This window comes from Mustela erminea, chromosome 6 (genome assembly GCF_009829155.1).
Source record: "Mustela erminea isolate mMusErm1 chromosome 6, mMusErm1.Pri, whole genome shotgun sequence".
NCBI lineage: Eukaryota > Metazoa > Chordata > Mammalia > Carnivora > Mustelidae > Mustela > Mustela erminea.
Window position 1 is genome coordinate 247,471 of NC_045619.1, and position 16,241 is coordinate 263,711.

At 56.9% G+C, this 16,241-nt stretch overlaps 1 protein-coding gene across 2 annotated transcripts; it reads left to right on the forward strand.

The window, feature by feature from the left end:
• The first annotated feature begins 60 nt into the window (after nucleotides 1-60).
• LMF2 (lipase maturation factor 2) lies at nucleotides 61-4,581 on the forward strand. Of its 2 annotated transcripts, XM_032345763.1 has the most exons (14): nucleotides 61-192; nucleotides 678-931; nucleotides 1,081-1,109; nucleotides 1,246-1,463; nucleotides 1,540-1,718; nucleotides 2,093-2,234; nucleotides 2,373-2,507; nucleotides 2,580-2,685; nucleotides 2,758-2,854; nucleotides 2,923-3,105; nucleotides 3,183-3,351; nucleotides 3,484-3,595; nucleotides 3,668-3,764; nucleotides 3,848-4,581. In XM_032345763.1, the coding sequence occupies exons 1-14, from the start codon at nucleotides 99-101 to the stop codon at nucleotides 4,151-4,153; spliced, it is 2,121 nt and encodes a 706-aa protein (XP_032201654.1). In that variant the 5' UTR covers nucleotides 61-98; the 3' UTR covers nucleotides 4,154-4,581. The 2 variants fall into 2 exon arrangements, with proteins under 2 accessions (XP_032201654.1, XP_032201653.1); XM_032345762.1 differs by having other exon boundaries at nucleotides 2,373-2,685.
• Nucleotides 4,582-16,241: the final 11,660 nt, after the last annotated feature.

Genomic DNA, 16,241 nt, shown 5'->3' on the forward strand with positions numbered 1-16,241 from the left:
GGGCGGGGCTTGTCGGCGCGGCGGGCGGGGCGGGGCGGGGCGGGGCGGGGCGGGGCGGGGCGGGGCCCGGCGCCGAGTGCGGCGGCCGCGTAGCGGACATGGCGGGCTCGCGGCTCCCGAGGCAGCTCTTCCTCCAGGGCGTGGCCGTCGTCTTCGCGTTCGCCTTCGCGTCCCTCTACTTGCAGATCCCGGGTGAGGGCGCGCCGCGGGGACGGCCCCTCGCCCGCGCCCTCTGTGCGCTCCCGCGCCCGCCGACGCTTCGCCGAGAGCGCGGGTGCGGGCGGAGTGAGGACCAGGCCTCGGAGCCCCCGGGGCGGCCTCCGTTCGCGGCCTGCGGGCGGCGGGAGCTTGGCGGGGAACCGGGGCGTGCTGCGGCGCGCTTCCCGTCGGCTCCGGGCTCAGACCCGGGGGCCGGGGCGGGCCCAGACCAGGCAGGGCGCGCGGGGGAAAGACAGGGAGCGGGACGAGGGGCGACCTCGGGCCCGCCGGGCGGGAGGACCTGGCCTGCGGAGTCTGGTTCGGAAGGGGCCGGGGATCCGCGGGTTCGCGCCGGGGTGGCCAGAGTCTGCAGGTCCCGCAGTCGAGACCTCAGGAGGGGGGTCTGCAGGCCCTGCCTGGAGGGCGCGGGAGTCTGGCCTCGGAGGGCAGTGTCCCGGCCCTGACGTGCCCTCCCACAGGCCTGTATGGTGCCGAGGGCATCTTGCCTGCGCGGAGGACGCTGAGACCACAGGGCAAGGGGCGCTGGCAGCAGCTGTGGGAGACGCCGACGCTGCTGTGGGAGGCTCCGCAGCTGGGGCTGGACACGTCGCAGGGTCTGGAGCTGCTGACCCTGCTGGGCACCCTGCTGGCCCTGGGCGCCCTGCTGCTGCGCTGGCTGCGAAACGTCTTCGTCTACCTGCTGCTCTGGGCGGCCTACCTGTCTGCCTGCCAGGCAAGTGGGGGCTGCCTGCCGCCCCCATCCACCGCTGGGATCCTGGTCACCAATTCAGTCCGGTCCTGTCCACCCTGCGCCTCCCCACTGCCTCTGCCTTGTCTGCCTCCGCAGACACCCCCCCCCCCTCACAACGCTTCTCCCTGCAGGTGGGCCAGGTGTTTCTTTACTTCCAGTGGTGAGTGACTTCCGGGTGAGGGGCTGCAGGAGGTGGGGGCAGCGGGGCGGAATATGTTTGCCTCTCCAGGGAGGACCCTCCAAGGGGAACGGCCTTGATGGGGAGGGGCCCTTTGTGCTCTTCCTTCTCCCCACAGGGATTCCCTGCTGCTGGAGACTGGCTTCCTGGCGGTGCTGGTGGCCCCCCTGAGGCAGCCCCCCCACCATAAGCAGGCCCCCAAGGGGGGGCTGGCAGGGACCTCACCCCACGAAGGCCTCCCCTTCTGGCTCGTGCGCTGGCTGCTGTTTCGCCTCATGTTTGCCTCGGGTGTGGTCAAGCTGACCAGCCGTTGCCCCGCATGGTGGGGGCTAACTGGTGAGGGTCCCATCCTGAGTGTGGGGTAGCGTGGGGGGGGGGCTGCCTCACCCTGACCACCCACTTACACCCGCAGCCCTCACCTACCACTACGAAACACAGTGCCTGCCCACCCCTGCCTCCTGGTTCGCCCACCACCTGCCCGTCTGGCTGCACAGACTCTCCGTGGTGGCCACGTTCCTCATCGAGATCGCAGTGCCCCCTCTCTTCTTCGCCCCTGTGCGCCGCCTGCGCTTGGCCGCTTTCTACTCCCAGGTTGGTGGGGCCTCCACCATCAGGAAGCTAGGACATGGCATTTCTCAGCACTGCCCGTGGGTCGTCGTCCCACTGGAACTGGGTGATCCAGAAGGCCTCATGAGCAGAAGCACGAGTTAGCAGAGGCAGGTGGGGAGGGGCTGCAGGAGGCGTGCTGAGCTTGGGTTTTTCTCCAGGTGATGGGGAGCCGTGGAAGGTATGAGCAGGGGGCAGAGGCCAGTTGGAGTGGGAGCGTAACAGGCTGGGGGTGATGAGCAGGGGAGGGGGCGCCTGCTGGAGAAACCCAGGCATGGGTTGCGGAGGGCCTTGAAAGAGGGCTCGGAAGGGCCGGGGAGGGGCGGGCCCTGGAGCCCTCAGTGCAGACCTTCTCCCAGGTTTTGTTGCAAGTCCTGATTATCATCACTGGCAACTACAACTTCTTCAATCTGCTCACCCTGGTGCTCACCACCGCTCTTCTGGATGACAGGCATCTGACTGCCGAGTCTGGCGACAGCCACAGCCGAAGGAGACCCACATGTGAGTGTGATCTTGTCCCCGATCGCCAGGCGTTGTCAGCCCGACGGCCCAGCAGCAAGTCCGCTTCCCTCCAACACCCCCCAAGTGAGCCCTGCTCTGGTCCCTCCCCAGCCGACCCATGACTCTCTCGCTCGGCAGCCTGGCCCAGGGCGCTGCTGGCTGTGCTATCTCTGCTGTTGGAATTGACCGTCTACGGGCTGCTGGCCTACGGCACCGTACACTACTTTGGCCTGGAAGTTGACTGGGAGCAGCATGTTGTCCGCTCCAGAACCAGTGAGTGCCAGCCGGGGGGCCAGAGGACAAAGGCTGGACTGTTCCTCCTCACGTCCTTTTCTTTTTTTGCAGCCTTTACCTTCCACCAATTTTCCCAGTGGCTGAAGATGGTGACCCTGCCCACCATGTGGCTGGGGGCGGCCTCCCTCACCTGGGAACTGCTGACGGCCCTCTGGAGGTACGTGGTCCTGAGGGGTGGGGTAGACTGTGCAGGGCAGGCCTGACGGCACTTGGGTCCCCTGCCCCCCAGGTGGACCCAGGTGCGAGGGTGGCTGAGGAAGTTCTGCACGGCGGCCCAGCTGCTCGTCTTTGGCACTGCCACGGTGGCCTTGTTTGTGATCAGCCTGGTGGGTAGCCCTTGGGGAGGAGGGTGGGGGCTGGAGGGGCAGCACTGAGCTTCTGCCCCCTGCTGCAGGTACCATACTCCTACATCGAGCCCTCGAGCCATGGGCATCTCTGGAGCGGGGCGCACCGGCTGTTTGGGGCCGTGGAGCACCTGCAGCTGGCAAACTCCTACGGCCTCTTCCGCCGGATGACCGGTCTCGGCGGGCGGCCCGAAGTGGTACTGGAGGGCAGCTATGACGGGCACCACTGGATGGTAAGCGTCCCCACGGGCAGGGGTGGGGGAGGGGGTCTCCGGTCCAGCAGCTAGTGCTCACATGCTCTGCCGGGCAGGAGATCGAGTTCATGTACAAGCCCGGGAATGTGAGTCGGCCGCCCCCCGTCGTGGTGCCCCACCAGCCCCGCCTCGATTGGCAGATGTGGTTCGCAGCCCTGGGCCCACACACTCACAGCCCCTGGTTCACGAGCCTGGTCCTGCGCCTGCTGCAGGGCAAGGACCCTGGTGAGGCCTGGTGGGGAGTTGTGGGGTGGGGGGCTCCTGGGAAAGTGGGAGGGTCTAGGAGGCGCAGGGTGTATGGGAAAGGGAGGCTGGGGCTGTGGTCCTCTGGCCGTGCTGAGCCCTGTTCCCTTGCAGTGGTCCGTCTCATCCAGAATGATGTGGCTAAGTACCCCTTCCACAAGCAGCCGCCCACCTACGTGCGGGCCCAGCGCTACAAGTACTGGTTCTCACAACCTGGGGAGCAGAGGTAAGGCCAGAGTGCTGCGTGGGGTGCTGGGCTCTGGGCTCAGCACCCCCTGAGCACACTGCCCTGTTGCAGCCAGTGGTGGCGACGCCAGTGGGTGGAAGAATTCTTCCCGCCAGTGTCGTTGGGGGACCCGACGCTGGACATGCTGCTCCGACAGTTTGGCCTCCAGGTGGGAAGGCACGAGGGAGGGGGTGGTGTGTGACCCTCCACAGGCATGCTGCCCGCAGACGTTCCTCAATCCTGCGCCCACAGGACAAGAGCCCACCCCGAGCCCGCAGCTCCGGTAACACGCTGGCCCAGGCCCTCCGCTGGATACGGAAACAGCTCTCTCCGCTGGAGGCTTCCACCCTGCTCTGGGGGCTCCTCACCGCGGTGGGGGCCATTAGGGTCATGCAGGCCCTGCTGGGGCCCCATTCCCCCCACTCCTCCCCTCTGGCCAAGGAGGAGAAGCACAGGCCAGCTGCCAGGAAGGCGTCCGGAGCTGCCGGCAGACAGGCCGTCCCAGCCCCTGAGAACTGCAGCAGCGGCAGCTCCCAGATTCCCAGGAGGAAAAAGTAGCTGCATTCTGCAGCCCCGTGTCCAGAGAGGGTCAGGGTGCCCACACATCTCTGGCCTTCTGTGGCAGGACACAGTCCAGCCAGTGTGCCTTAGCCGACCGCCGTGACAGGCGCGGGATGGGTTGCTGTCTTCTCAGGCAGGTTTTGGCCGCCCTGCAGCTTGGAGGGCCCACTCACCCCAAGACACACGCCAACCCCAGCCTACCCCAGGCCTTGACCTGCAAGGCAGGCATATGACCCAGCTCAGGGTCTTCCCCGGGACATTGTAACCAGGGCTATGGGAAAACCTTTCCCCTCTTCAAGGAGCCAAGTCTGATGCCCTGACTCACCCCTGCACAAGAGTGGGTGAGGCAGACCTGCTGAGGAAGCGAGGCAGGAGGAGGGTAGATCCTGAGATCCAGGATCCAATAAACGTGCCTCTGTGCCCGACCTCGTGTGTGACGTCTCCTTGCCACTTCACAGACCTGAGAACCATGGCCCTTCCCTGCCTCTGGCAGGCAAGAGGCACAGGTACGGTCCTGCTGACAGCTGACCTGACCTCTAGGATGCCTTTGTTCTCTCCTTTCTTTTTTTTTTTTTTAAGATTTTATTTATTTATTTGACAGAGAGAGATCACAAGTAGGCAGAGAGGCAGGCAGAGAGAGAGAGAGGAGGAAGCAGGCTCCCCGCGGAGCAGAGAACCCGATGCGGGACTCGATCCCAGGACCCCGAGATCATGACCCGAGCCGAAGGCAGCGGCCTAACCCACTGAGCCACCGGTCCCCTATAAAATAGACGCAGGGGCATGGTCAGGCACAGCCTGTCCGACCTGTCAGCACCACACACCAAGTCAGTGAGGCGGCCCGTGGTGGCATGTGGGGCCTAGAACCCTCCCAGCACCTGAGAACCCACCAGAAACTGGCTTCTTCCTCCTTTCCTCGCCCTGCTTCCTTGTCTCGAAATGGCTAAAGGGTCAGGCCCTAGACTTCTTGGGCAGGGCGGGCACCCTGTTCCGGCCACTGGCCGAGTGTGCTCTAGGGTGTGGGTGGGGAGGCGGGAAGGGAGAACCTGTCTGACCATCCAGGAAGAGGACCTGCGGCAGCAGGCATTGAGGGCACTGCCTCGGTTTCTGTTGGGGTTCAGTGGTCACTCGGGAGGTCCCTGCCCTCTGGGAACTTGTGCGCCCACCTCCCCTGCCCCGACTGTCCTCAGCACTCACCTCTCATGCTCTGACCCCATGGACCCCCAGTCGACCCCCCATGCACTCGGCTCCGCCCCCCACCTTGACCAACTGAAACAGCTCTGAGCTCAGTCTCTGCACACAGCCACATGCGGCTCACACAGACCGGCGACTCCTGGGGGCTCCTACATGCGCACTCGGCCAGCTGTGAGTTGACTTCTGGTTTAAGAACGTTGTGGGTTGGGGCGCCTGGGTGACTCAGTTGGTTAAGCAGCTGCCTTCAGCTCGGGTCACGATTCCAGGGTCATGGGGTCGAGCCCCGCATCAGGCTCCCTGCTTAGCAGAGAGCCTGCTTCTCTCTCTCCCTCTGCCTGCCGCTCTGCTTACTTGCACTCTCTCTCTCTCTCCCCATCAAATAAATAAAATCTTAAACAAAAAAAAGTTGTGTGTTTAAAATTCAAAATTGTGTTCTTTTCCTTTAGGTTTTTGTTTCACATATCAAAACATATTCTTTTATGAATGTCGAAGATTAGTTCACTGCAGAGAATATTTTTTGAAAAACAGCAAAATAAGAACAAGGCAAAACAAGTTCTCGTTCTCCACTTTAAACACACTCTCTCAAGCATACCAATGTTGGTCTTGTTCTGTGGAACTGAATTTATACTGTATTGGAAGCTTCTGAATCTTGTAATTTTATTATTTTTATGCTATATGCGAGTGAATGGCTATTTCATCTATAATTTTCTCTAGATTCTTAAGGTTTTCTTTTTTACATTTTCCTTTTTAATCTAGGTGAGATGGATTGGTCATAATGTGGAACCCAAGAACAGTTTTTTTCCCATGCAGCCAAAATTGTCAGTACTGTTTGTTGAATAATGAACCTGTTTCTCATTGATTTTTGAATTTTCCATTGTAGAATGACATCCTGTGTATTATTTCAAGGCTAGCTCTTTGGTTCTTTCTTTAGGCTTTTAAATTCAGGTTGTGAATTTCTTTGGGTTTTTTCTTGTTTCCTGCAACTTATTTTTTAAGATTTTATTTATTTGAGAGAGAGAACACACGTGTAAGTGCAGGGGGAGGGGCAGAGGGACAAGCAGACTCCCTGCTGAGCACAAAGCCCGACATGGGGCTCAATCCCAGGACCCTGAGATCATGATCTGAACTGAAATCAAGAGTCAAAAAGTATTAACCAACTGAGCCACCTAGGCACCCTGAGCATCCGAGTTAATTTTGGCTCAGGTCATGGTCTCAGGGTCCTGGGATCAAGCCCACCATTAGACTCTGGGCTTAGTGGAGCCTGTCCCTTCCTCTCCCCCCACTCTGTGCCCCCCGCACTGTCATGCCCTCTCTTTCTCAAGTAAATGTTTTTTTAAATGTGTAATTCAGGGGCGCCTGGGTGGCTCAGTCTGTTAAGCCTCTGCCTTCAGCTCAGGTCATGGTCTCAGGGTCCTGGGATCGAGCCCCGCATCGGGCTCTCTGCTCGGCAGGAGGCCTGCTTCTCCCTCTCCCACTCCTGCCTCCTGCTTCTCTCTGCTTGTGCGCTCACTCTCTCTCTCTATCTGTGTCAAATAAATAAATAGCATCTTTAAAAAAAACATTTCAAATGCGTAATTCAGAGGCTGTCAGTGGATTCAGAGTTGTGCATGCGTCACTCTAGTCCGTCTTAACCCTCCGTCCTCCGCTCCGGGATCCTTGCCCCCATAGCTGGCATGCTGCGGCCCTCCCTCCACTTTCCGTCTTGGGACACTTGGATGGCAGCCCTCTGGGTCCGGCTCCTCTCACTCAGCATCCCGTTTTCAAGACCCACTCAGAGCCTCGGTTCATTTCTGCGGCTGAACGTCATTCCATAGCATGTTTCTACCACATTTTGATGATTCTTTTATCCATCGATGCATATTTGGGTTGTTTCCACCTTTTTTTGGCTATTGTGGACCACGTAAATGGACACTGATGTACAGGTATCTGCCTGAGTTACCGCTTTCAGTTAGCTGGGGCCCGCACGTGGGAGTGGCCGGGCAGGGTCTGCGGCGGAGCTGACTTCTCCGAGGAGGTGCAAGCCGTCTGCCAGAGCAGCAGGGCCTTTCACACCCCTCCTGGTGTGCGCCGGCGTCCAGATTTTATCCACACCCTTGCTAGCGCCGGTTCCTCCCTGTCCGCTAATTTATCGATGTGTTTATTTCTTGGGTAGTCACCATCCCAGGGGCCACGCAATGGCGTCTTGCAGTGGCTTTGATTTCGCGTGTGCCTGACGATGAATGAATGGTGTAGAGCCTCTCCCTGTGCTTTTTGGCCATTGTATCTCCTTGAAGAAATGTCTCCTCAGGTCCTTTGCTATTTTTTAATCATTTACTATTTTATTGTTGAGTTGTAGTTTTTTTAACTATCCTGAGTACTAATCTCTCATCAAATACATGGTTTGCAAATATTTCCCCATCTCCAGATTGCCTGTCCACTCTCTCTATAGTGTCTTTTCATCCCCAAAGTCTTTAATTTTTGTGAAATCCAGTTTACCTATTTTTTCTTTAATTCTCTTACTTTTGGCATCATATCCAAGAAATCGTTGCCAAATCCAAGGTCATGAAGACTCCCCCTGCATTTCTTCTAAGAATTTTATCGTTTCAGCTCTTACATTTCGGTCTTTGGCCCACTTTAAGTTAGTTTTGCACATGGTGTGAGGTGGGGTCCAACTTCATTCTTCTGCATGGAAACATCGAGTTTTCTCAGCATCGTTGGTTGAAAAGACAGTGCTTCCCCCAGTGAGTGGTCTTAGCAAACTTTTTTATAAACGATGTTGGGTTTGTTTTTGTTTTTTTTTTTTAAGATTTTATTTATTTGACACAGAGAGAGGAAACACAAGCAGGGGGAGTGGGAGAGGGAGAAGCAGGCTGACACTGATCAGGGAGTCCGATGTGGGACTCGATCCCAGGACCCTGGGATCATGACCTGAGCCAAAGGCAGACGCTTAACAACTGAGCCACCCAGGCACCCCTGGTCTTAGCAACCTTGTCAAAAATCAGCTGACCATATAGACGAGGGCTTATTTCTGGGATCTCTGATCTATTCTGTTGGTCTATGTATGTCTTTTTTTTTTTTTTAAGATTTTATTTATTTATTTGACAGAGAGGAAGATCACAAGTAGGCAGAGAGGCAGGCAGAGAGAGAGGAGGAAGCAGGCTCCATGCTGAGCAGAGAGCCCGATGCGGGGCTCGATCCCAGGACCCTGAGATCATGACCTGAGCCGAAGGCAGAGGCTTAACCCACTGAGCCACCCAGGCGCCCCTGTATGTCTTTTTTATTTTTATTTTTTAAGATTTTATTTATTTATTTGACAGAGATCACAAGCAGGCAGAGAGGCAGGCAGAGAGAGGGGGGAAGCAGGCTCCCTGCAGAGCAGAGAAGCCAATTCGGGGCTCGATCCCAGGACCCTGGGATCATGACCTGAGCCGAAGGCAGAGGCTTTAACCCACTGAGCCACCCAGGTGCCCCTATATATCTGTCTTTATGATGGGACTACAATGGTAGCTTTGTAGTAACTTTTGAAATTGGGAAATGCAAGTCCTCCAGCTTGATTCTTCTGTCTCAAGACTGTTTTTTGGCTATTCAGGGTCCTTTGAGATTCCACATTAATTTTAGAATGAACTTTTCTATTTATGAAAAATATACCATTGGGATTGGAATGGGATTGCGTTGGTTCTGTCGATTGCGTTGGTAGTGTTCTCATCTGAACAAAATTCAGGCTCCCAGTCTATAACTCTCTGCCTTCTCTGAGCCAGCCAGTGTGCTGGTGTTTAGGGTTAGCGGTTTGTGGCAACAACTCTGGAAGGCTCCATTTATAAATTTTAAGTGACTAAAATATTTTAACTGCTTTACAAATTTAAGTTATTTATTAGCCATTCGGTTGTCTGACTTAACACAGCCTTTCAAAAAAACCACAGTGCGGGGCTCTCTGCTCGGCAGGGAGCCTGCTTCCCCCTCTCTCTCTGTCTGCCTCTCTGCCTGCTTGTGATCTGTCAAATAAATAAATAAAATCTTAAAAACAAACAAACAAACACAGTGCGCGAACATACAAACACAGTGAGCCAACAATTCTCTTCAATGTCCCTATACCACGAATAAACTAAAACTGACCATGGCCGAAACCTTGGCAGGGCCCGGCCTGGTGAGGGCACACGGTGCCTGGACACAGTTCTGTCTGAGGGCTACTCCCAGCTTCACGTTTGGAGTCCAGGGCGTTCAGGTCAGAACACAGGCCCAACAGCTCCCAGCATCTCAGCGCGTTCCTCCCCGCTGGCCTCTGCAGGGAGAGGTAAAGGAGGGGCCGCCCGCCTCCCGCGGGGACTCAGGAGAGGGCAGATCCCCCACCCGTGGGAAAACTGGCAGGACACCTAACCCCCTGCGGTCCTCAGGACCCCGATGAATCCGTCCTGATTTAGACTCCACACAAACTCCACACAAAAACCCTAGTTCACGCCAAGGTGCAGAGGACCCCAAATCTCGTCTGGTCCTGGCCCCACATCACCTCCGGTTCCAGCTTGACACCTAACCTTCCCTGGAACTGAGTACAATTCCGTCTCGAAATTCTGCAGTTCACGTGCTAAACTATGAAGTCAGCCCCCAGGAAAGAACGTTGGAGGGAGAGAGAGGAGAAAAACCCAAGTTGGGTTCATCTGAGCCACTCTGCATCTGCCGAGAGAGGGCGCTGCTGTCTTCCACCGGCACTGGCCACTGGCCTGCCGTTCAGGCCGCCCGGTCACCTGGAGCATTCCGTGGGCCTCTCAGTCCTGCACCGGCAGCCCCCCGGCCCCCGCCCCCGGCTGGTGGAGGCCGGCTCCACTCCCACCTCGCTGGCCTCTTCAGCCAGCAGCGCAGCCTCGTGCTTAGCTGCGTCCAGTCCCAGGAAGAGTCGCTGTGTCTCTGGGGAAAAGTGTTGTTTCCTTAAGAGCCACATTCCACGAAGCAGCCTTCCCCGGAGTCACCAGAACAGGCCCCAGCAGTTTCACCGAGGGGCCCTGGCTTAACCATGTGCCTTGGGCTCTGGTCCTGATCCCAGGGTCGGGGGCGTGGCATCGAGCTCTGCATTGAGGTCCCTGCTTGGCAGGAAGGCTGTTTCTCCATCTCCCACTCTCCCTGCTTGTGTTCTCTCTCTCTCGCTGTGTCTCTCTGTGTCAAATAAATAGATAAAATCTTTTTTAAAAAATTAAGAAGGAAGGAAAGAAAGAAAAAAGAAAGGAAAGAGGAGGGATTGGAAGGTGCTGGAAGGCTGAGCCCCACACCTCGGGAACAGGCACACCCAGGCTACAAGGACAGGAGGGCCTCCTGCAGGAGGCAGAGGGTTCTGGGGCAGGAATGCCAGCAGGCTGGAGAGCCAAGCACTACCCTGTCTGTAGGCTCCAGAGCTGCCCCAATGCCCTGGAGCCCAGTGAGGCCTGACAGTCCTCTGCGTAGACAGAAATATGGGGCCTAGGCCCCCACTGCCCTACCCCCCCACCCTGGGGCTTCCAGAGGTGGCCTGGTTAGGGTCTGCAAGGAGCAGAAAGAGGATCTGGAGACCCTGGGATAGGAGCAAAGATGGCCTCTCCTGCTCTGCTCAGTGGGGAGGCTCCCCAGAGATGGGATCAGGATAGTAGCTCCAGACCCGGGGAAGTACCCCTCTGAGCACCGCCCTTCCCCAGCCCAGCCTCCCTGGAGAAGGCCGAAAGGCCTCAGCACACGCTCAATGGCCCATCACCCAGGACTCTTCCTCCTGGCCCCTCTCATGCCCCCCAGCCCTCTGAGGCATCTCCAGGGGGGACCCCGCAGCACTCTGCACCCACCCTCCCTGAGCTCACAGGCTGGGAGGGAGTGCGGAGGAGGCCGCCCACCAGGGGGGGTGCTGCCCCGGGCAGGCTGTGTCTTCCAGAGGAAAGTACGGTGAGCCAGTAGCCTGGGGCAGGCTGCTGACGCAGTTGCGCCCCTCCTGTCCTCATGCCCACCCTCGGCAGGAGCAGAGCAGAGAGGGCAGCCGGCAATGCCACCTCCAGCGGACACGCCAGGGGCTGGAGTGGAGGTGAGCCTTCCGGACTGCGTCTTTAGCCCCCAACACACGGATAGGAAATACCATTTCCTACTGAGAGGCCAAGACTCCTTGGAGAAACAGCGGATTGCAGGTCTGGGGAAGCCTCCAGGGTTAGCCGGAAAATAGCCCTCGTCAGGGAAGGCCACAGAGAACCCGCCTCCACTAGCGGGCCGCGAGCTCACCCCTCCCCCTTCTCCGCACACTTGCCTTCCCAGCAGCCGGACTCTGCTCCAAGAACACGGCCTCGGGATAGTGATGAGCCCCCTGCGTGGTGCGAGACTGAACCCCATTAAGGCCTCTGTCCACAATTTTAAAACTCTATCCTTGTTTGTTTTCTTGGGGTTTTTAGATTTCGTTATTTATTTATTTATTTGCCAGAGAGCGAGCGAGCGAGAGACAGCGAGAGGGAACACGAGCGGCGGGAGTGGAAGACGGAGAAAACGGTTAACCCCTGAGCCGCCCAGGAGCCCCAAGACTCTGTCCTTGTTTGAATAGGCTCTACACCCCATGTGGGGCCCAAACTCACAGCCCTAAGATCAAGGGTCACGTGTTCTACTGACTGAGCCGCCCAGGAGCCCCAAGACTCTGTCCTTGTTTGAATAGGCTCTACACCCCATGTGGGGCCCAAACTCACAGCCCTAAGATCAAGGGTCACGTGTTCTACTGACTGAGCCACCCAGGAGCCCCAAGACTCTGTCCTTGTTTGAATAGGCTCTACACCCCATGTGGGGCCCAAACTCACAGCCCTAAGATCAAGGGTCACGTGTTCTACTGACTGAGCCGCCCAGGAGCCCCAAGACTCCGTCCTTGTTTGAATAGGCTCTACACCCCATGTGGGGCCCAAACGCACAGCCCTAAGATCAAGGGTCACGTGTTCTACTGACTGAGCCACCCAGGAGCCCCAAGACTCCGTCCTTGTTTAAATAGGCTCTACACCCCATGTGGGGCCCAAACTCACAGCCCTAAGATCAAGGGTCACGTGTTCTACTGACTGAGCCGCCCAGGAGCCCCAAGATTCTGTCCTTGTTTCAATAGGCTCTACACCCCATGTGGGGCCCAAACTCACAGCCCTAAGATCAAGGGTCACGTGTTCTACTGACTGAGCCGCCCAGAAGCCCCAAGACTCCGTCCATGTTTGAATAGGCTCTACACCCCATGTGGGGCCCAAACTCACAGCCCTAAGATCAAGGGTCACGTGTTCTACTGACTGAGCCACCCAGGAGCCCCAATACTCCGTCCTTGTTTGAATAGGCTCTACACCCCATGTGGGGCCCAAACTCACAGCCCAAAGATCAAGGGTCACGTGTTCTACTGACTGAGCCACCCAGGAGCCCCAAGACTCTATCCTTGTTTGAATAGGCTCTACACCCCATGTGGGGCCCAAACTCACAGCCCTAAGATCAAGGGTCACGTGTTCTACTGACTGATCCACGCAGGAGCCCCAAGACTCTATCCTTGTTTGAATAGGCTCTACACCCCATGTGGGGCCCAAACTCACAGCCCTAAGATCAAGGGTCACGTGTTCTACTGACTGAGCCACCCAGGAGCCCCAAGAATCCGTCCTTGTTTGAATAGGCTCTACACCCCTTGTGGGGCCCAAACTCACCGACCTAAGATCAAGGGTCACGTGTTCTACTGATTGAGCCACCCAGGAGCCCCAACACTCTGTCCTTGTTTGAATAGGCTCTACACCCCATGTGGGGCCCAAACTCACAGCCCTAAGATCAAGGGTCACGTGTTCTACTGACTGACCCACCCAGGAGCCCCAATACTCCGTCCTTGTTTGAATAGGCTCTACACCCCATGTGGGGCCCAAACGCACAGCCCTAAGATCAAGGGTCACGTGTTCTACTGACTGAGCCACCCAGGAGCCCCAAGACTCCGTCCTTGTTTAAATAGGCTCTACACCCCATGTGGGGCCCAAACTCACAGCCCTAAGATCAAGGGTCACGTGTTCTACTGACTGAGCCGCCCAGGAGCCCCAAGATTCTGTCCTTGTTTCAATAGGCTCTACACCCCATGTGGGGCCCAAACTCACAGCCCTAAGATCAAGGGTCACGTGTTCTACTGACTGAGCCGCCCAGAAGCCCCAAGACTCCGTCCATGTTTGAATAGGCTCTACACCCCATGTGGGGCCCAAACTCACAGCCCTAAGATCAAGGGTCACGTGTTCTACTGACTGAGCCACCCAGGAGCCCCAATACTCCGTCCTTGTTTGAATAGGCTCTACACCCCATGTGGGGCCCAAACTCACAGCCCAAAGATCAAGGGTCACGTGTTCTACTGACTGAGCCACCCAGGAGCCCCAAGACTCTATCCTTGTTTGAATAGGCTCTACACCCCATGTGGGGCCCAAACTCACAGCCCTAAGATCAAGGGTCACGTGTTCTACTGACTGATCCACGCAGGAGCCCCAAGACTCTATCCTTGTTTGAATAGGCTCTACACCCCATGTGGGGCCCAAACTCACAGCCCTAAGATCAAGGGTCACGTGTTCTACTGACTGAGCCACCCAGGAGCCCCAAGAATCCGTCCTTGTTTGAATAGGCTCTACACCCCTTGTGGGGCCCAAACTCACCGACCTAAGATCAAGGGTCACGTGTTCTACTGATTGAGCCGCCCAGGAGCCCCAACACTCTGTCCTTGTTTGAATAGGCTCTACACCCCATGTGGGGCCCAAACTCACAGCCCTAAGATCAAGGGTCACGTGTTCTACTGACTGAGCCACCCAGGAGCCCCAAGACTCTGTCCTTGTTTGAATAGGCTCTACAACCCATGTGGGGCCCAAACTCATAGCCTAAGATCAAGGGCCACGTGTTCTACTGACTGAGCCGCCCAGGAGCCCCAAGACTCCGTCCTTGTTTGAATAGGCTCTATACCCCATGTGGGGCCCAAACTCACAGCCCTAAGATCAAGGGTCACGTGTTCTACTGACTGAGCCGCCCAGGAGCCCCAAGACTCCGTCCTTGTTTGAATAGGCTCTACACCCCATGTGGGGCCCAAACTCACAGCCCTAAGATCAAGGGTCACGTGTTCTACTGACTGAGCCGCCCAGGAGCCCCAAGACTCCGTCCTTGTTTGAATAGGCTCTACACCCCATGTGGGGCCCAAACTCACAGCCCTAAGATCAAGGGTCACGTGTTCTACTGACTGAGCCGCCCAGGAGCCCCAAGACTCTGTCCTTGTTTGAATAGGCTCTACACTCCATGTGGGGCCCAAACTCACAGCCCTAAGATCAAGGGTCACGTGTTCTACTGACTGATCCACGCAGGAGCCCCAAGACTCTATCCTTGTTTGAATAGGCTCTACACACCAATGTGGGGCCCAAACTCACAGCCCTAAGATCAAGGGTCACGTGTTCTACTGACTGAGCCACCCAGGAGCCCGAAGACTCTGGCCTTGTTTGAATAGGCTCTACACCCCATGTGGGGGCCAAACTCACAGCCCTAAGATCAAGGGTCACGTGTTCTACTGACTGAGCCACCCAGGAGCCCCAAGACTCTATCCTTGTTTGAATAGGCTCTACACCCCATGTGGGGCCCAAACTCACAGCCCTAAGATCAAGGGTCACGTGTTCTACTGTCCGAGCCACCCAGGAGCCCCAAGACTCCGTCCTTGTTTGAATAGGCTCTACACCCCATGTGGGGCCCAAACTCACAGCCCTAAGATCAAGGGTCACGTGTTCTACTGACTGAGCCACCCAGGAGCCCCAAGACTCCGTCCTTGTTTGAATAGGCTCTACACCTCATGTGGGGCCCAAACTCACAGCCCTAAGATCAAGGGTCACGTGTTCTACTGACTGATCCACGCAGGAGCCCCAAGACTCTATCCTTGTTTGAATAGGCTCTACACCCCATGTGGGGCCCAAACTCACAGCCCTAAGATCAAGGGTCACGTGTTCTGCTGACTGACCCACCCAGGAGCCCCAATACTCCGTCCTTGTTTGAATAGGCTCTACACCCCATGTGGGGCCCAAACGCACAGCCCTAAGATCAAGGGTCACGTGTTCTACTGACTGAGCCACCCAGGAGCCCCAAGACTCCGTCCTTGTTTGAATAGGCTCTACACCCCATGTGGGGCCAAAACTCACAGCCCTAAGATCAAGGGTCACGTGTTCTACTGACTGAGCCACCCAGGAGCCCCAAGACTCTGTCCTTGTTTGAATAGGCTCTACACCCCATGTGGGGCCCAAACTCACAGCCCTAAGATCAAGGGTCACGTGTTCTACTGACTGAGCCGCCCAGGAGCCCCAAGACTCCGTCCTTGTTTGAATAGGCTCTACACCCCATGTGGGGCCAAAACTCACAGCCCTAAGATCAAGGGTCACGTGTTCTACTGACTGATCCACGCAGGAGCCCCAAGACTCTATCCTTGTTTGAATAGGCTCTACACCCCATGTGGGGCCCAAACTCACAGCCCTAAGATCAAGGGTCACGTGTTCTACTGACTGAGCCACCCAGGAGCCCCAAGACTCTGTCCTTGTTTGAATAGGCTCTACACCCCCACAGCCCTAAGATCAAGGGTCACGTGTTCTACTGACTGAGCCACCCAGGAGCCCCACGACTCCGTCCTTGTTTGAATAGGCTCTACACCCCATGTGGGGCCAAACTCACAGCCCTAAGATCAAGGGTCACGTGTTCTACTGACTGAGCCGCCCAGGAGCCCCAAGACTCCGTCCTTGTTTGAATAGGCTCTACACCCCATGTGGGGCCCAAACTCACAGCCCTAAGATCAAGGGTCACGTGTTCTACTGACTGAGCCATCCAGGTGCCCCTAAACTTTTAAGATTCTAGCAGGCAAATGCGAAGATCTACTTGTCCTGTGGCCACCCAGACAGGCCTCGTATATAAGTTCTCTTGCTTGTGAAACCGCCAC

Coding starts and splice junctions, on each gene's coding strand:
- LMF2 (XM_032345762.1), top strand. CDS start 99: ATGGCGGGCTCGCGGCTCCCGAGGCAGCTCTTCCTCCAGGGCGTGGCC. Junction 1,719..2,092: donor TGGCCGCTTTCTACTCCCAG/GTTGGTGGGGCC, acceptor ACCTTCTCCCAG/GTTTTGTTGCAAGTCCTGAT. Junction 2,686..2,757: donor CTGCTGACGGCCCTCTGGAG/GTACGTGGTCCT, acceptor CCTGCCCCCCAG/GTGGACCCAGGTGCGAGGGT.